General features: G+C 38.1%; 1 protein-coding gene across 1 annotated transcript; it reads left to right on the plus strand.

The window, feature by feature from the left end:
- Positions 1 to 641: 641 nt before the first annotated feature.
- Positions 642 to 16,645, plus strand: LOC117339743 (NFX1-type zinc finger-containing protein 1-like). The gene is given in 7 exon segments (XM_033901458.1): positions 642 to 716; positions 3,716 to 4,518; positions 4,520 to 5,749; positions 5,784 to 9,598; positions 9,600 to 10,297; positions 10,592 to 10,662; positions 11,804 to 16,645. Coding segments are annotated over 6 exon segments (7,815 nt in total). The 5' UTR covers positions 642 to 716; positions 3,716 to 3,810; the 3' UTR covers positions 13,097 to 16,645.
- Positions 16,646 to 21,128: the final 4,483 nt, after the last annotated feature.

A 21,128-nucleotide genomic window follows, 5' to 3' on the forward strand; every position in this document is an offset into this window, starting at 1 on the left:
AGATACATATTTCTGAAAAAGTTCCCAAACTTACCAATTAACCAAATTTTCTTTAAAACGTCCTTCTAACTGTGATAAGATTCCTTTAAAATATGATATAGTAGTATTTTTGTTGATTGAAGTGCCCCCAACTTTATGCCATATTAATGTACTATTACTCACAGCCGCCATTTGCATTCTGTGTACATAAAGTCAAATCCGGTCAAACAAATGTCCTATCGTGTGCAATAGACAATGCGAACATAACAGCTTGGCTATTTTTCATGTTTGATAATTTGTAGCTTAGAACTATTCCCTGTTTCACCTTAACACAAAGTAACTCCACGGACGAAACTGTTAACACCTACAAGCAAATCATTGATGATTTTAATAAACTACATGTTTAAACAAACATTTATATATATCATATGAATAGCTTTGTGCAGATTCGTAGATATTTATTCGTGTTTGAAATTCAACATTACTCTTCTACATAGATGACCCTTAAATCGAGAACCACTGGTAACGCATTGCTTCTAATTTTTGTGTAATTACAAATTGCGATGAGTGGCTTTGAGATCAGTTTACAGTTAAGTTGTTTTTGTGTGCTGGTTTTCAACATCCACAAATTAGAGGTTGTCAACTGAGATTTATATTTATTTTTCAGAATGAGGCACACCTATGTCATCATCATTACTGAAGAAAATGATGTGAAGTAGACAAGTCTTATATTGGTGGTAAGTATTTCAAATGTCCAAGCCTGTTTCTTTAATAATTTAACAATATCGTTGCTATGCAGGCACAAACCGTGCGTTCGTACCTGTTGTACCGAATCTGCTGTTCTCGTGATGGAACACGTTGTACCAGCATAACCGAACCGTTTCTTGAGGATTTTTTCTTTTCTTTTCTTCTAAACGTACCACTTGAAAACAAAATGGCAGAACTGTGATTCTTCAAGTGTCAGGCAAATGTACTTTTTGTTGAAACGAGATGGAAACTCGATCTTCATTTGCGATGAAATATTATAAGTTATATTTGTCAATTTCTGATGGATCTATCCAGTGTTGATTTTACATCCGTAATGTTGTAAAAACAGGAAAATAATTGGGTTTTATGTTTGAAGTGACAAATGAACGACTGTGGCCATGTTGGGAACTCTCTTGAGATTAAATTGCGTTCCACTATATATCGTACCTATTTGGTACAAATGGCACGAACCTGATAAAAGATACATGGAAAGAAATAGTAATTGTCACTTAAAGCCAGAATTTCCGAGTGTATTGTATAATAGAACGCAATTTGATTCCCACCAAGTTCCCAAGATGGCGGCCGTCGCTCGCTTCAAACATAAAACCGATTATGTTCTTTTTTGGTTTTTTTTGGTTTTTTTTTCATCGAAACGGATGTAAAATCAATTCATGGATAGTTCCGTCAATCAATGACATATATAATTTACCAAATTCCATCGCGAATGGACAATTCCCGTCTCGTTTTTAACAAAAAAGAATTTTTGCGTAACAAATGAAAAATCACAGTTCCGCCATCTTGGATCCAAGTGGTATAATCCACGAGAACCGGTTCGGTTCTGCTGGTACAGTGCGTTCCATTATAAGTACAACAGATTCGTACCGGTACAACTGGTACGAACCCGATAAAGGAACGCACGGTTAGTTTGTTTAAAGGAAGAATGCCACCTCTTCAAAATCCATTGCTTCTAAACAAATATGTTCTGGATAAGCTATTTATTGTCTTTATTTAAGGAGGAGTAAAATCAAACTTATGTTGTTTTGTGGAAAGTGTAACAATTAGTTATGTTCAGAGCGGAACTATTTTAAGTGGTATGTGTTTTTGACACCTTCGTTGTCAAAGAATTTAATCCTGCTAACCACCACGCATACAGATCGATATTTGTTAAAACGCGACTGACTCAGTGTTCCTATTTATCTGAGTTTCTTTAAAATCCATTTAAGCAAATTAAAGTATAGAATTGTATCTTGAACCGTTACTTGTGTATTAAGATATGCATAAAATATCCACCTTAGAATACATTATGTCTGTAAGGAAGGAAGGTGAAACTCGTGCTAGGGCGTTCGAAAACAGTGCACATGTGTATATATATTCTCGATCACGCGATCTAGTCTGTGGTGACAAATACTACTTAGTAACAACTGGTGATACAATGTCGGTTTAAAGTGTAACCTGTGTGATTATCATAACGCTGTGGCCTTTGTGCATAATACATGATGATTACGTGATATTGCTATGTGTTAAGTTAAAAGTGTACCACCACCGCGATGGCCGAGTGGTTAAGGTGTCTCGACACTTTAACACTAGCCCTCCACCTCTGGGTTGCGTGTTCGAAACCTATGTGGGGCAGTTGCCAGGTACTGACCGTGGGCCGGTGGTTTTTCTCCGGGTACTCCGGCTTTCCTCCACTTCTAAAACCTGGCACGCCCTTAAATGACCCTGGCTGTTAATAGGACGTTATACAAAAACAAACAATTAAGTACCACCACTTACTGTATATATATAGAACATTTGGAATTATGCCAAGTACTCACGTAGTGTTTCAAGACAGTATCAACATGTATTTTTTTCTCTCTTTTTATGAGTTACCCTTCAGGAAATTAATACCATTCATATTCATAACAAATACAAGCAAGTCTGATGGAATCAAGAAAATGAGATTGATTTTGTAAAGGTTGAATAATGAGGAAAATTGAATGGCTAATTAGAAATTGATACCATATTAAGTCTGTGATCTTAAAGCTTGTCCTACAGGGGGTATGGAAAAATGATAATGTGAAGATAATAATGATATGTGAGACTGATCTTGATTGATTTATGACATTAGTGACCATGACAACTATCCTTTCTGGTCCTAAAATTAAACCCATAAAGTTATAGGTATGGTAACCAACATGCTTATTTCTGATGAGTTAGATATGTCAACAGACACTTGACAGGTTTTACGTCCGTTTTTTACGGCCTTGGGACCTTTCAGCTGATGAGAATACTAGTTTGACTTTAACCGTTTAAGTCAGTTTTTACGGCCTTGAGGCCTTTCAGTTGACGAGAATATTAGTTTGACTTTAACAGTTTTCACGTCCGTTTTTACGGCTTTCGGACCTTTCAGCTCACGAGAATATTACAATTGTAGTTTGACTTTTCTATCTAACAGGTTTTACGTCCGTTATAACGACATTGGGCCTTTTAGCTGACGAAAATATTAGTTTGACTACTCCTGGTCATTTATATAGGGGTCGGATCAAAGTATGCTTCTTCGAGCAGAACACAAATTAAAATCACGTCGACACTTCTTTAGCTACGATCGCCGGAACGTAGTGTTATCATACTGGAATATCTCTGAATACTGAAACTTTGTGTATCTTTTTAATCTCAATTGGATTTTTTTTCAACTTGCACGGTCAGCTTTAAGAATATTATAATGTAAAACAGATATAGCATTACGTACATACGTGATTTCTAGCTGTCACCAGTTGGTAATTTCTCTATCTGTAGTATCATTACTAATTATGAATTTCTCACTGCTTTAAAACAAAAATACTGCTATAGCTCGATCAGTTTGATAAAAAATAATTCCTTTTTCAGTTAAAAAGAAATATGTTTCGTAAATTAATTATCCAACTCACAAAAATATAATTGATATTGACAACGGTATCCTAAATCCTGAAACAGCCAAGGCAATCTAAGATAACGTTCTTTTTCTTTGTAGAATCTGCTACATTCAGAATATCAGCATAACATCAAGAACATGCAGTCAGCTCAGGGGAACTTTTTTATATCTGAAAACCCATTTCAATAATCAAGATGGCTCAGGCGAGGTGGATTGGAACGTTTCCTATCGGGCGATTGAAACCATTCCTGGAGAAAAGCCGTAGTAACAAAGACGTGCTTTCTTTCCTGGTATCCGATGGACGCTCCCGGACATTGAAGGCATTAAAAACGCCGGACTTACCTACTGAAAACACTGCCTGCTGGCTAGCCATTATCGCTAAGGCCCTTAGATGCGAGACGGACAAGGCGAGTGTGATAGACCTTCTCACAATGGTGCTAGGGACTGGGTTCTTCACCAGTGAGATCACAAACACCTTGTCAATGTTGACAAGAAACTCGAGTGAGGATGACATCATCCAATATATTCAGAATTTGGTCGACATCATTAATCAGGTTTTTCTTCGCTTGCCCCATTCGTTTGCCGATGTGTTTGGACATATTGTTATTATAAAGAAAACAACTGACGAAATGCTGCTTACAACAACTGGTAGTAACAGACAGCGACTGCAATCATTGTCAGATGCGGCAGCAAGTTTGAAAGATACCGCGTTGAAAAGGATGTCTGTATACAACAACGGTCAAAGAAAGTCCAAGTCCGAATATAACCCACCACCAGACGATTTCCGAACTATTCCGATATTGCCTGGAACGTCAGACATCTTCTTGAATTCTCGAAAAGTATATCTTCGGGAAAATAAAGCTGTTGGTGGATATGAAAATCTAGATCATTATTTAGACGTTACAATTTCGTCTCTATCGAGAAGATTGCGTCAGTCCGTTACGAGATGGCATCATTGAATATGTAAGCGCAGTGAACTCCGGGCAAAAGATTGGCAGACTTCAAGACGGAAAACTATACAAGAAGGTAGTCGCTTTGTCTAGGGAATCAACGTTAGAAGGTGAACAGTACGTCATAAAACTGGATAAAGAGCATGCAGGTAAATTCAACTGGATGTCAAGTGTCGAAGGACTAATCTACGGTTCGTTGGTGTGTCTCTCAAATGATGACTTTCGTAAAATACATTTTGCAGTAGTTTCAAATTCAGATCGCAAAGACCTTCAAAGAAAGCATGAATTTTCAGTCGTGTGTCCCTCAAATGACATACTTCCTCTTGAAACACCTATGACAATGGTGGAGTCATCAGCCTTCTTTGAAGCATATAGACACGTGCTGGCTGGCCTTCAGAACATAGCGGAGGGGGAACTACCCTTCGAAAAATATATAGTTAGGTGCAGAAAAGATGTCGACCCTCCAGTTTACTTGGCAAAGAAAGAAACCGAATATGATTTGCAACCAATTATTTCGAATCAGTCAATATTTAAAGAAACACAGGCAAGAAGATATTTTAGGACATTTGCTTTGGCATCAGATGGAGCAAACAAAGATTCGGAAATAAAATGCATGGTTGGAACCCTGTCATCAATATCCAAATGGCCAAAAGCTGAGAAACTTCACTTAGATCAATCTCAGTTTGAGGCCTTTCAGGCTGCTCTCACACAGGAGTTTGTCTTGATACAAGGCCCACCAGGAACAGGTAAAACACATGTTGGTCTTCAGATTGCCAAAACACTCCTTCATAACAAAGCTGCCTGGGCGACAGATGAGACGAACATCAATGGACGGATAATAGATCAGAAAAAATGTCCCATGCTTGTTGTATGCTTTACAAATCACGCTCTGGATCAGTTCATGGAAGGCATCGTTAAGTTCCTTGATCCAAAGGCACGAACGTCTTGGATAAACGATATTGTTCGGGTTGGAGGAAGATGTGAAAACGCCACAATAGAACAGTTCTCATTGAAAAACCGTAGACGCTCCTACCGTTTCGGAAGAGTGAATGGCGTAGAAATATTGAAATACGTGCAGGAGCTGCAGCAAACAATTGCAAACACCAAATATCGCCTAAGAAAATTAAAGTCTGTCATATTGGATGTGGCTCTCCTGCAACCAGTCATGTCTGAGCAACATCATAAAAGCATTCAATGTAAAACAAAACAGATCTAAGATACTCTTTCAATGGTTGGGAGCTGACGAGATGATATGGCTACAAGGGGCTCAAAGAAAATACTTCCAGCAGCAGAATTCGTTTCATACATCCCAGGTGGAAGTAGAAAAATTGAAGAGGCAAACCCAACAAGAGTTATTGGTTGTTAAGACAGACGCCGAATTGCTGGAAGATGACAGGCGTATTGAAGATGATACTGTTGCTAGTCTTACAGTGGACAAGACTATAGGATTACATATGAAATCTATAATTCCAAATATATGCCAGCAGGATAATTCAAATGACTCCAATACGCCACAGATGGACGACATCTTCAAAACTTTGCTTACACAAGAAGTTACGAAGACTTTTGCCAGACTTATCACCCAAGGTACAATGACTGACGAAGAGGCAGATCTTTGTTCCAAGTTTGACTTACAGAAGTTGGTTTCCTTATCCCTTAACGATCGATGGCGACTGTATAGGTACTGGGTACAGAAATACAAGGCCTTGCAGGAGGAAAAGCTTTCTCGTTTAGAAAGGGAACTCGCCGATGTTCTGAAAGATTATGAGAAAGAGAAAAAAGTGGTAGATGCACTGATATTGAAAACTGCAACTGTGATTGCAATGACAACTAGTGGAGCAGCACGATACCATGGCGTTTTGAAGGACATAGGACCAAGGATAGTTATCGTAGAGGAGGCTGCCGAGGTGCTGGAGACGCATATCGTTACTGCTCTCAGTCCAAAGTGTCAACATCTCATTTTGATTGGAGATCATAAACAGTTGGAACCAAAACCAACTGTTTACAGATTGGAGCAACAATACAATCTAGGCCTGTCAATGTTTGAAAGAATGTTGAATAATGGTATTGAAAACCATTGCCTGCAACGCCAGCATAGGATGAGGCCAGATATTTCCTCACTCGTGCGTGATATATACCCAGTGTTAGAAGACAGTGATAATGTATTCAAATATGATCACGTGCTGGGCATTGAAAAAGACGTCTTCTTCATCAACCACAAGAGTTCAGAGGACTACGGGGGAGACACAAGAAGCTACTCTAACAAGCACGAGGCTGAGTACGTCGTTGCACTCTGTAGGCACTTGATGAAACAGGGATACGCTACCAGCCAGATCACAATCCTCGCTGCCTATTCTGGTCAGATGTTGCGCATTAGAAACATGATGCCAAGAGAAGAATTCGATGGAATAAGGGCAGTTGCCATAGACAATTTCCAAGGAGAAGAAACGGATATAATACTCCTGTCACTAGTCAGAAGCAACAAAACAGGAAATATTGGATTCTTGAAAAGAGAAAATAGAGTTTGTGTTGCACTTTCAAGGGCTAAAATGGGTTTGTATGTCATCGGGAATTTCTCCATGTTTGAAGCTGAAAGTCCTTTGTGGGCTAAAATCATTCAGAAAACGAAGTCAGATCACCAATTTGGAAATGCACTCCCCGTCATATGTCAAATTCACCCAGATATGCGAACTCCGATGGCAGTTGCTGCAGATTTCATCAGATCCCCTGAAGGAGGATGTGACCAAAAGTGTGACTTTCGCCTTCCCTGCGGTCATGCATGCAGGCTATTTTGCCATCCAAGGGATAAAAAACATACTGAATACAAATGCAAAGAAAAATGCAAGAAGACCTGCTCAAATGGCCACGTCTGTCAGAAAACATGTCACCTTGATGAGGAATGTAAGTGCCCCATCCAGATGATGAAAGACCTTCCGTGTGGACATGAGGTGTCCATGAAATGTCATAAATCAACCAAAAATCACAGATGTAGAGTGATTGTGAACCGAACCTTATCTTGTGGACATGAGGCGTCAATGGAATGTTATAAATCAGCGAAAGATCACAGATGTAGAGTGATTGTGAACCGAACATTATCTTGTGGACATGAGGCGTCAATAGAATGCCACATATCCACTGACACTTACACGTGCAAAGTGATTGTGAAGAAAACACTACCATGTGGACATGAACTGCCATTGGAATGTAACATCAACTCGGAAAGTGTCAGATGTGAAGAATTCGTCAACAGAGTATTAGAACGATGTGGTCACGATGCCAGTATGAAGTGTTTCGTTGATCCTGCGACGTTCAAATGTCAAACAATTGTTACGCGCATACTGGAGCGATGCGGTCACGAAGCGACGATGGAATGCCAAGTAAACGCCTTGACTTTTATGTGCAAAAAGATCGTTACACGGGAGCTACAAGCATGTGAACACACAGCAGATCTCGAATGCTGGGTAGATTCAACACAATACAAATGTACAGTCATGTTGAGAAAACATAGAGAAAAGTGTGGGCATAGTTTTGATGTCGTATGTAGCCAATACTCATCGTCTTATGAAAGAGAAAATCTTTGCACAACGGCCGCTTCAAAATGTTTCCCTGAATGTCAGCATTGGATAGATATCACTTGTCATATAGACATAGCTGACGTCAAATGCGAAATTATCGTTACAAAGCAGTGGGAGTGTTCACACACGGCAGACCTTCCATGTTGGACCACTTCCACAGCCAAATGCGAACAGAAGTGCTTGCAAGTGTGTTCCAGGGGACATACCTGTATCAGAATCTGCCATTATCCTGCGGAGTGCATTTGCAAGCGACTTGTTGATAAAAAATTACCGAACTGTAGTCATATTCTGAAAATGGAATGTCACAAGGATCCAGGTACAGTATTATGTCCTAAAAATGTCATGAAGGAACTTCCCCACTGTGGACACGCGAAGGAGATGCCATGTCATGAAGATCCAAACAAAGCTATCTGCGATCATCTGGTAAAAAAGGCCTTAATTCCTTGTGGGCATATAAAGAAAATGAAATGTTCCGAAGATGTTTCAGATATAAAATGCATTGAAATGGTCTCAAAATGCATTGATCTGTGTGGACATTCACAACTTATGCCGTGTTCTACGGATCCCTGCAGTGTTAAATGCACTTCGCTGGTTGACAAAGTTCTTCCCAAATGTGGACATACCAGGGGAATGAAATGTTTGGTTGATCCAACTTATCTCAAATGCGACAAAAAAGTTCTGAAAGAACTTCCATGTGGTCATGAGATTAAGATGAAATGCTGCGAATCACCGAATAAATCAATTCCCTGTCGTGTTACGGTGCAAATGTCTAGACGAACATGTAATCATACAGTAGGCATTGAATGTTCAAAAAAGAACAGAATCGACCCGGATGAGTTAAAATGCTACAAACTGACACAACAACAACAAGTGTGTGGACACGAGAAGTCCGTAGAATGTTGGAAGTCCAATATACAAAGGCCATGCGATCAAAAATGCAGTGTAACCCTTTTATGTGGACACCCTTGTTGCGGGAAGTGTAAAAAATGTTCAGAAAGTCTGTTCCACGAGACTTGCAAAAAGTCTTGTAGCAAAGATCTTATTTGTGGTCACTCCTGTAGCAACAGGAAATGTGGTTCCTGTCTGCCATGCAACATGCAGTGTGAGAACTACTGTCCACATCGTCGCTGCAACCATGCATGTGGAACTAGATGTCAACCTTGTAAGGAGAAGTGCTCTCTAGCCTGTCCGCATCACCAATGTTCTCGGTTGTGCTCCGAGCAATGCGATCGACCGCGATGTAACCTTCGATGCCCCAAGATCCTCAACTGTCAACATAGATGCATGGGTTATTGTGGTGATCCGTGCCCTACGTCCTGTTTCACTTGTGGAATCAATGACGACCCGAAGGTCAACTGTAGAAATGTCCCTTCACATGACACGCGCTTCGTTCGATTAGTTGACTGTGGACACGAGTTCCAATCCAGCTATTTAGACAAGATTGTAGATCGGAAAGGTGGATGCTTTAGAAGTTTTCAGATGTCCAAAATGTAAGAAAACAGTTCGATGGCACCCAAGATATGTTACGGTCATGCAAACACAACGGGAAGCAATAGATTCTGTAAAAACCTCGCTCAACTTTCACGAGTGGCAATCAAAAGTATCTTTTTCAAAGGCGACTGGAAGTGATGTCAGTCAAATCAATGTGTATATTACCAGATTTCGCACATACTTGTATATCCAGCAGCGACTGCGTCTCGGGATGATTAATACCAATTTGCTCGTCCAATGGGCTGTTTCATTTACGGACGTGTTTGGGGTGTTCCTGAACAATTCCCGCCGTGAGGTCGAAGTGACTTTAGAACAGCTACATTGTATCAATCGAAACATGTGTAAGCTGTCGGCAGTTTGGCTTCTGCTTATCGGCAGTCAGTCTGGGGACAGATCTGCTTCTGGTGAGTTATTAGGAATCGGGACCAATGAACAATCCTCGGACGACCACCGGATGGAAAGCAACACGGAGGAAGAAAAGACCTTAAGTAAGATGGAGAACTTTATCAGGAAAACGCAAACGTTTTCAACTTCAGATCTACAAACAGTGCTGGAAAAGCTGGAGCCATTTATAACAAATTCATCAGAAGCAACCGTTGCATTTGATTTCCCAATTTTGGAAGCTTTTGGGATTCACAAAGACGACTGGATTATCTGTGACAACGGTATGTTAATGAATAAGAAGGAAAAAGGAAACTTAACCTTTTAAAATAAACTCGTATGAATCATGACACATGAATAATGGTAAATTGTAAGATATTCTACATTACTTTTTATTTATAAATAACATTCATATTTATTTTAAATATCTATGTTTATATTTTATTTAAAATAGCAAGATCATAGACATTCACCGATAAAAAAAACATTTAAACACGATTAATATTACTTAGTTTTCAAAAGTCATAGTTTAGTTGATTTCATGCAATGCGCATATTAATTTTGATTTTCTTTTTTAGGTCATCCTAGACCGTCAAACATATGGAGGAAGACGTGCTCTAAGTGTCCCAATACGACCCTTTCAATACAGGTAAACATCCTGGATTTTTTTCTATGGTAATGCAATATTGCGATACATACATGTAATCGTTGAGTTCGTTAAATATCCACAGAGGCAGGACTGGTAGTATAAAAGGCATAATTTAGCATACAGTGAAATCTTAAAAGTGTATGCATTTTACGTATACTGTAGAAATACTGAAATAATCGTACTAAACACTACGCGGAGTAAGTAATTCGCCTTTACTAAGTTGTGATATGGTAAAGCAATATTGCGATATATACATGTAATCGTTGAGTTCTGTTCTGAGGCAGGACAGGTAGCATCAAAGACATAGTGTATCGTTAAATGAAATCTTAATAGTGTATACATTTTATACTGTAGACACTCTGAAATAAACTTACAATCATACTAAACAATACAGATCACTAATATACATGTATATACAATGTATATAACCAAGGGAGATAACTCACTATTACGATGTACGTCAATACGTCCATTTTGATTGGAATCGTGAAATAATCACAATATGTACCATGTCATTGAAATTTTAAGATTTTAAGATTAACAATTCTATTGATCTTCATTCAAATAAAACCAATATTAACTTAAAATTAGTATAACGTTAAATGGATAATAATCAGAACTATAGCGAATGATATTAATATATTTATATAGATATATAAAAGAAGTATAACTTAAAAAACACTTGTTAGTAAAGCATAAGCGCTTTCATCTAAGTGTAGCTTATTGAATATAATTGAATTTAGACCACGCGTCTAAATATTATATTGGAAAAACCAAACTTTCTTTTTTTTCCGCTAATATATATGGAAATTCCATCATATAAATAAATATATTACGTTACTACCACATAATTAAGGCATAAAATAAGACAAGAATATGGACAAAGAATAACTGACTACAATCACTGGGCGTAAACCCTTACACTGACAATAGCAACACAAATACAAAAAAAACATGTACATAGAACACCATACCATGTAACATGTAACGCCAACAAATGGACAAACAAATACAAAAAACCTGGGTACAAAATGATATTTGATATATAAGATAAGCATTAAATAAAATTGACCCTATTACAAGCATATTATTAAGTTTTATCTAATATTTGCTGGCACAATGGCCTTATTATTATTTTAAGCATGCACTGGACGAGGGCGACGCTAGAAGAGCAGATGGATATGGAAGCGGTCAAACCCGAGGAAATGGTCGTGGAAGGGGTCAAAATCGTCTGAGAGGCACAGGGCGCGGAGGTCATGGTGAACACGCGAGGAGCTTTGAAAGTTTGACGCAAAATCCAATCACAACAGTTAAAAACAAAAACCCTGTCAAACAATCTAAACAAAAACAGCATGAAGACAGGCCAGGGAGGAATCCTAACATTACAAGAGGAGGACGTGGCGGGCGAGGAAATGGAGGGCGAGGGCGAGGGCGTGGAGGGCGAGGATGTGGGCATGGTGGTGAGAATGGTGGTGGCGAAGGGATCAAAGAAGATAGAGGTAAAAGGACATGCCAAGGCAATGATAATGAGAGTGAAAAGCATCGCAGAGGGAGTGTAGAAAGACAGGACGAGAGTATAAAAAGAGTGCGCAGTGAGGTGGTTAAAGGAGTAAAAATACAAAACAAAGTGCGTGGTAAAGAGAGTAATAGGGAAAGTGGAAGAGAAAATTCTAAAACAGGTCATGGTAGTGGTGAAGTAGTTGGGACACGCGATGAGAGTAGTAAACGAGCTTGTGGTAGAAAGAACAAAGAAAGTGAGGGAAGCATAAGCAGTACAAGGGGTGGAAGGCGTGGTGGAGGAAATACGGGAATAGATAGTAAAGGAACTGGCGAAGAGGGTAATGCATGCAGTGAAGATGAGCGTGCTGATTACAGTAATAGAGGGCGTGGCGGTGGTCTTGGCGGTGGGCGTGGGAGAGGACATAGCGTCGGGCGTGGCGGTGGGCGTGGCGGTGGGCGAGGCGGTGGGCGTGGCGGTGGGCGTGGCAGCTGGCGTGGCGATGGGCGTGACGACGGGATTGCTGGTGGAAGTGGTGGTGGAAGTGACGTTGGAAGTGGTGGAAGTAGCAGTTGGCGTAAAGGTGCAAGTGGCACTGGGTGTGGCAGTGGGCATGATGGTGGCCGTGGCAGATGGCGTGGCGATGGGCGTGACTACGGAAGTGGTGGTGGTAGTGCTGGTGGAAGTGGTGGTGGAAGAGGCGTTGGAAGTGATGGAAGTAGCAGTTGGCGTAAAGGTGCAAGTGGCACTGGGTGTGGCAGTGGGCATGATGGTGGGCGTGGCGGTAGAAGTGACGGTGGGCGTGACAGAGGGCGTGGCGTTGGGCGTGGTAAAGGAGGGACTGCAGGAAAAGGAGCAGAGAGTGGTGGAGGCAGTAAAAGAGGACGTGGGGGCGGCGGTGCCTCAGGAAGTAGCGCTGGACGTGGCGGCAGATGAGGACGTTGTGTAAGTAGCAGTTGATGGAGTTCGAAAATGAATTGGGCTGACAAACTTGACAGGGGACTAGGTTATGAAATTGGAGTTATAAACAAGAAAACATCACCGAGTATTGCTTGCAGAACTTTGCTAAAGGAAAAGAGAAGTGTGTGATTAATGAAGTGAGGAAGTGCACCTAGGTAATGCAATGTTAAAAAGAGAGATTGGGGAGTAAGGAAATGCTGGAACGTTCAGTGATGACGAAAATAACGGATGAAGTATAAAGCATATAGCATGGGAGAATAGTTAGAGGAGATAGCAGAGGAATGGGTTCTAGGGTTGTTCAGGAATACTGAGTAAAGGGTGGAGACGGAATAGTATAATTGGGATATAATAGTAAAGAGAAAAACAGAACATTGTACTAAAGACGCTCAATATGAACATATTGCGTTATTTGTTGTTTACTTTGTTATAATGTTCAAGTTGTAGATTTTCTTTGGTTTAGTATGTAGACTTACCTTATACAAACACTCTAATGTAAATGTACTCATCTATAAAATATGTTTTGAAAATGGTATTTGTATTAACATGATATGCAAATATACCACGCTAATACTGAACTAAAATGTATATGAATTTGCAATCTATCCCATTTTGTATCTGTGGAAATGTCACAATTTCTTATCAATACTGATTTGTTTATTCAGTGATAAGTTGATTAAAAGTTAGTGATAATATTTACCCCATCAGGGCCCATGAGAAAATAAATACCATCGTACGCATGAGGTATTTATATCTTTATGATTTCTCTTTCACTTTCACTTTCACTGAAAGTGATGCACCTTTTTGTAGATGAAATATTGACCTTAATTTATCTCATATCGGTGTGTTTGTATTACAATATATGAATGATAAAGCGAGTGTTAATTGAATAACCTCCTGATTTTTCAGTATAGAAAGAGTTGACCTAATTGATATACATATGTATTTCAATATAGACAGACTTAACTTAGTTTAGAGTTCGTGGAATAGAAAACGTTTACGTATACTTATAATCGTTTGGTGTAGGAATATAGTTACGGCAAACTAATTCATTTTGAACTATGTTTTTATTGAATTATATAGTTAATGTTTCTCATCAGAGAGACAAAGTTTAACAGGTGTTCGATTTTTGAAAAAGCAGACCTACTTTAATCTTTGTTCTCCCATTTCCCTGATAAAAACTTTGGTGCCAACTTTGTCCTCCCTTACCCCCTGATAATACTTTGGGGCCATCTTTGTCCTCCTTTACCCCTGATAATACTTTGGTGCCATCTTTGTCATCCCTTACCCCCTGATAATACTTTGGTGCCATCTTTGTCCTCCTTTACCCCTGATAATACTTTGGTGCCATCTTTGTCATCCTTTACCCCTGATAATACTTTGATGCCATCTTTGTCCTCCTTTACCCCTGATAATACTTTGGTGCCATCTTTGTCATCCCTTACCCCTGATAATACTTTGGGGCCATCTTTGTCCTCCCTTACCCCTGATAATACTTTGGTGCCATCTTTGTCCTCCATTACCCGATAATACTTTGGGGCCATCATTGTCCTCCTGTACCCCTGATAATACTTTGGTGCCATCTTTGTCCTCCCTTACCCCTGATAATACGATGGTGCCATCTTTGTCATCCCTTACCCCTGATAATACTTTGGTGCCATCTTTGTCCTCCTTTACCCCTGATAATACTTTGGTGCCATCTTTGACCTCGCTTACCCCTGATAATACTTTGGTGCCATATTTGTCCTCTTCACCCCTGATAATACTTTGGTGCCATCTTTGACCTCGCTTACCCCTGATAATACTTTGGTGCCATATTTGTCCTCTTCACCCCTGATAATACTTTGGTGCCATCTTTGACCTCGCTTACCCCTGATAATACTTTGGTGCCATATTTGTCCTCTTCACCCCGGATAATACTTTGGTGCCATCTTTGTCCTCTTCACTCCTGATAATACTTTGGGGCCATCTTTGTCCTCCCTTACCCTTGATAATACTTTGGTGCCATCTGTGTCCTCCCTTACCCTTGATAATACTTTGGTGCCATCTTTGTCCTCCATTACCCTTGATAATACTTTGGTGCCATCTTTGTCCTCCCTTACCCTTGATAATACTTTGGTGCCATCTTTGTCCTCACTTATCCTTGATAATACTTTGGTGCCATCTTTGTCCTCCCTTACCCCTGATAATACTTTGGTGGCATCTTTGTCCTCCCTTATCCTTGATAATACTTTGGTGCCATCTTTGTCCCCCTGTACCCCTGATAATACTTTGGTGCCATCTTTGTCCTCTTCACTCCTGATAATACTTTGGTGCCATCTTTGTTCTCCCTTACCCCTGATAATACTTTGGTGCCATCTTTGTCATCCCTTACCCCTGATAATACTTTGGTGCCATCTTTGTCCTCCCTTACCCCTGATAATACTTTGGGGCCATCTTTTTCCCCCTGTACCCCTGATAATACTTTGGTGCCATCTCTGTCCTCCCTTACCCCTGATAATACTTTGGGGCCATCTTTGTCCTCTTCACCCCTGATAATACTTTGGTGCCATCTCTGTCCTCCCTTACCCCTGATAATACGTTGGGGCCATCTTTGTCATCCCTTACCCCTGATAATACTTTGGTGCCATCTTTGTCCTCCCTTACCCCTGATAATACTTTGGTGCCATCTCTGTCCTCCCTTACCCCTGATAATACTTTGGGGCCATCTTTGTCCTCCCTTACCCCTGATAATACTTTGGTGCCATCTTTGTCCTCCATTACCCCTGATGATACTTTGGTGCCAGCTTTGTCCTCCATTACCCGATAATACTTTGGTGCCATCTTTGTCCTCCCTTACCCCTGATAATACTTTGGTGCCATCTTTGTCCTCCATTACCCGATAATACTTTGGTGCCATCTTTGTCCTCCATTACCCGATAATACTTCGGTGCCCTCTTTGTCCTCCCTTTCCCCTAATAATGCTTTGGTGCCATCTTTGATCTCCCTTACACCTGACAAATCTAGAACCAAGAACAGTAGCCTTGCATGTCCCGATATTTGAAATGTTAACCTGTGCATGTGATTGTATTTCCATGTAAGTTTCAGCATTGTGTATCATTTATTTTAAGATTTTCGTGCTAAAAGCATTCTGCTCAATTATGATCACGCCAACAATGTTTTTTTAAATATCATTCTCTACTGCAAATACTTAGTGTAACAATTTGTCATTGCATATTCTATTTAAATTGGGCTAACTTTGTTTGGTCAAAATAGAAACAAAATGTACCTACATATGTATAAAATATTACTTGTGACTGAAATAGTAACATGACATTTTTTGATGAAGGGTTTCAATTTCATTTATTCCATAAATTGTAAGATATAAAATATTGTAAATAGTGTTTTAACATGGTCTGTAATAAATATACATTATGCAACTATACGCATGTACATGTATATACAAGATACATATATATGTAAAGTTTATTTAATTTAATGCATTGTATAGGTATATTTTTGAATGTGGAGAATCCAGTTTGTTCCTTTTCAAACATAATTTTTTTTGTTTTTTTTTGTTTTTTGTAAACAATTACAATAGTTAAATGCGATATATATCAAATTATAAGTTTTATTATCTGTATGTACAGGGTAAAAAACCTGTAAGAATTAATAATTTGTACATTTGTATGTAGTATTGATGATTTGGGTCTGTGGTGAGATTGTCAAAATACTGACCAGGACAAACAAAAGAAACATGATAAATGAAACATTGGTGTAAATGGTGCGATCATAAACGTACTTTGTAATGTCCGTATATACCTGTGTTTATTGATCATGATATACCTTTTGATGATGATGCTGATGATAATGTCGATGATGACGTATTGATGATCTCATCTATGATGTCATTATCACCAGCCATGGTTTTTTCACACCAGTAACCAGCGAAATGCTTGGATTACTTTTTTACAAAATATATATTTTGTAAACAGTACATTTTCATAATACCAGACCAAAATCGTCCGGCTTAAAGCACTGAGATTCATTTATACACATTTTTGAAATGTCAAGTGCCGGCCTTGGTTAGGTGAGAGTATTTCTTAGTAAAAACGGAGAAATACTCCTGTATTTACTTTATACAAAGATATGAACGAGTTTCATTGCATGTATTTTTTCATTTACGAAATAATAAAAAATAGAAAATACACTCTTTTCATTCATTTATTAGACTCCCTATCAAACATTTTAGCAAATCTTAAATATCACCAAAACAAACATTCTTTAACCAGATACACTAAATATCACTGTCAACCCATTAACATGATTTTTGTAGATAAAAAGTAACATCTAGTACATATTTGTATGAATGTACATTGTATGACAACCACTAAATGTTTTATGTGAAATCCCATATAGCATTTAAAAGAAACATCAAATGCCATTTAATACCGAATATATACAGCACAAATCCAGTTAGAAGCATATTAAATATAGAAAAAATGTCCCATTAACTCGTTTTAAGGTACCAGAGATCTCTGTTAAAACATGCATGACCTTTTTCTTCACTAGACAGAAGTTCAAAATGTTTCGGACATCAGTGGCCAAGTTGAATTTCTTTCTCAGCCGAATAAACTCCATTAGCAAAATCTCAACATCTTATGATTGAAATAGGAAGAAAATGACATTTGTGTCAATTTTAATTCAAGTTAACCTGCTGTAATTTAGACTTCAAAAGTAAATGGAAAACACCTACTAAAATGTACTGGACAAAGATAACTCAAAAACAACAGCAAGAGGACAGGTGCTCCCGACATTATTGTACCAAAGTCTGGAGGTTTATCAGGAGAACAGCCTTCGGTCATATTTAAGGAGTAAGATGTCTTGCCTTTCATTAATCCATTAACTCTCTGGTCCAAGGAAGATTTAAAAAAAAAAAAAAAATAATTGAAATAAAAATAATGTATATGAAAAATTGATTAACACATACTTAATATGATTCAGAAGTATTTAACACATATATAATACACATCCTTTTATCCATTTTGGCATCCTTCCATTCATCTGTTGCAGAAATTCAACATCCTATTTTATCGTTAATGACTTTTATACAAACCCCTGGCAAATTCTAGAAAAGTTTCATTCAAAAGTGGGCTAAAACCCTTCATATATCTTCCATACAATTCCCCTGACACATGCTTGAACACTCAGAATTAGGTTAAGATCTGTTTAGCCATGTATAAGGAGTAGTCTTAATGTTGATTACCATCACATCTTTAACATGTAGGACCCTCACATGTAGGACCTTGTCTACATCCAATGTCCCAACAACACTCCCTGAGGCCAACTCGATTTGCACTCTTCTCCTTCTAGAATATAATTTACGGTCACTCAATTTGTAGCTCTTCTGCTTCTGGAAGATCTTCTACCTCTTCCGTCTCGAAGCTGGAAGATTTATCTTCCAAGATGGCGGTCACCATGTTTAAGTGTGCAACATGCGGAGTGATAAGTTTCACTATAGAAGGATTTATGGATACATACACATGTTTGTGAAAACTTAAAAACTTTATTTTGGGTTATGTTCTTCCGGTTTACTCGATTTACATATAATGGAATGCGATCTTCTGAGAAGGCTCCTCTTCCGAGAAGGGTGCAAATTGAGTTGGCCTCTGGACAGGGATTCTCAAAATCAATTCTAATAGCGATTCCTTAGATGACCGGCACTTTGGCCATGTAGGTGAAAAAAACTTGTGAAATTCTGCAATGCCTCTGGCTAAAAGCATACAATTCATTCTTAAACTTAAGATCAAAATTTTACTACAGAAAGTAAAGATTAACATTGCATAGATTAGGCCTAAAACCCTGAACAGTTCAAGGTGTAGTTTAAGCATTTCTATGGTTTATAATAAGCCAGCCAACCCCCCCCCCCCCCCCCCCCCCCCCCCCCCCCCCATGTACACATCCAGAGTCTGATATTCTGTTCATCATAGGATTTACCTATAACTATGTAAAGATTATAAGAGTCTGATATTCTGTTCATCATAGGATTTACCTATAACTATGTAAAGATTATAAGAGTCTGATATTCTGTTCATCATAGGATTTACCTATAACTATGTAAAGATAATAGTCTGATATTCTGTTTATCATAGGATTTACCTATAACTATGTAAAGATAAGAGTCTGATATTCTGTTCATCGTTTGGATTTACCTATAACTATGTAAAGATAAGAGTCTGATATTCTGTTTATCATAGGATTTACCTATAACTATGTAAAGATAAGAGTCTGATATTCTGTTTATCATAGGATTTACCTATAACTATGTAAAGATAAGAGTCTGATATTCTGTTCATCGTTTGGATTTACTTATAACTATGTAAAGATAAGAGTCTGATATTCTGTTTATCATAGGATTTACCTATAACTATGTAAAGATAAGAGGTCTGATATTCTGTTCATCGTTTGGATTTACCTATAACTATGTAAAGATAAGAGTCTGATATTCTGTTTATCATAGGATTTACCTATAACTATGCTATGTAAAGATAAGAGTCTGATATTCTGTTCATCGTTTGGATTTACTTATAACTATGTAAAGATAAGAGTCTGATATTCTGTTTATCATAGGATTTACCTATAACTATGTAAAGATAAGAGTCTGATATTCTGTTTATCATAGGATTTACCTATAACTATGTAAAGATAAGAGTCTGATATTCTGTTCATCGTTTGGATTTACTTATAACTATGTAAAGATAAGAGTCTGATATTCTGTTTATCATAGGATTTACCTATAACTATGTAAAGATAAGAGTCTGATATTCTGTTTATCATAGGATTTACCTATAACTATGTAAAGATAAGAGTGATATTCTGTTCATCATTTGGATTTACTTATAACTATGTAAAGATAAGAGTCTGATATTCTGTTTATCATAGGATTTACCTATAACTATGTAAAGATAAGAGGTCTGATATTCTGTTCATCGTTTGGATTTACCTATAACTATGTAAAGATAAGAGTCTGATATTCTGTTTATCATAGGATTTACCTATAACTATGTAAAGATAAGAGTATGATATTCTGTTTATCATAGGATTTACCTATAACTATATAAAGAAGAGTCTGATATTCTGTTTATCATAGAATTTACCTAAAACTATGTAATATTAATCAGATTGATTTTTGTGAGGTCTGAAATTGATTTAACAATATTTAATACACAGAACAAAAGTAAGTGTTACTATGGATACATCATCAGGAAATAACTGTTTAACAAGTACATAAGCATACTAGATATTGCTGAAGCAATACATATTCCCCAGGCCATTGGGCCCCAGTAAAAATAGTAACAGTAACCTTGAACAAAAAACTATGAAACTTTAACTTGTCTGAGATATAATGGTCCTCCATCACTGTGAAAAGTTTGATAAAAATCCTTCAAAGAATGAAGTCTCTAGAGCACTGATAAACTTTGGAATAAACGGATGGAAAGGAAACCTATAGTCCTCTCGGTTTAACTGGAAGGGGACTTATATTGACTGAGACCTGAACATCTATTCATACAAAGAAATGGGACTACTGCATGGAATTTCAACGACAGTTACGTATACATTTTTAACGTACATCTCATAATACTGAACGGGTACAGGAAAGACACACAAGACATCTGATAGAACACACAAGCTGAGTTAACGGCTGATGAAAAAGTTACTTAACACTTGTCATGTGTAATAAAATTCTAAAAGGAATGTATTTTATTAAGGGCTGACCTTTCAAGAAAAGCTCTGTTTTACTCTATCAAGAGAATCTCAGAGTGCTGAAGAACGTGGATGGGATTTTATTAAAAAGAAATATGAAAAATTCAATGAGATCTTCAGCAAAAATTTACTAGTCAGTAAAAATCCCTATTTCATCTAAAAATTATCCATGCCCTTGAATTTAAAAAAAATTACTACTAGCTCTAAACTAGTAAAAACAGTCATGATTATGATTAATTAAAATGGCAGTGACAGGCTACCTGTGGGT

This window comes from Pecten maximus, chromosome 12 (genome assembly GCF_902652985.1).
Source record: "Pecten maximus chromosome 12, xPecMax1.1, whole genome shotgun sequence".
NCBI lineage: Eukaryota > Metazoa > Mollusca > Bivalvia > Pectinida > Pectinidae > Pecten > Pecten maximus.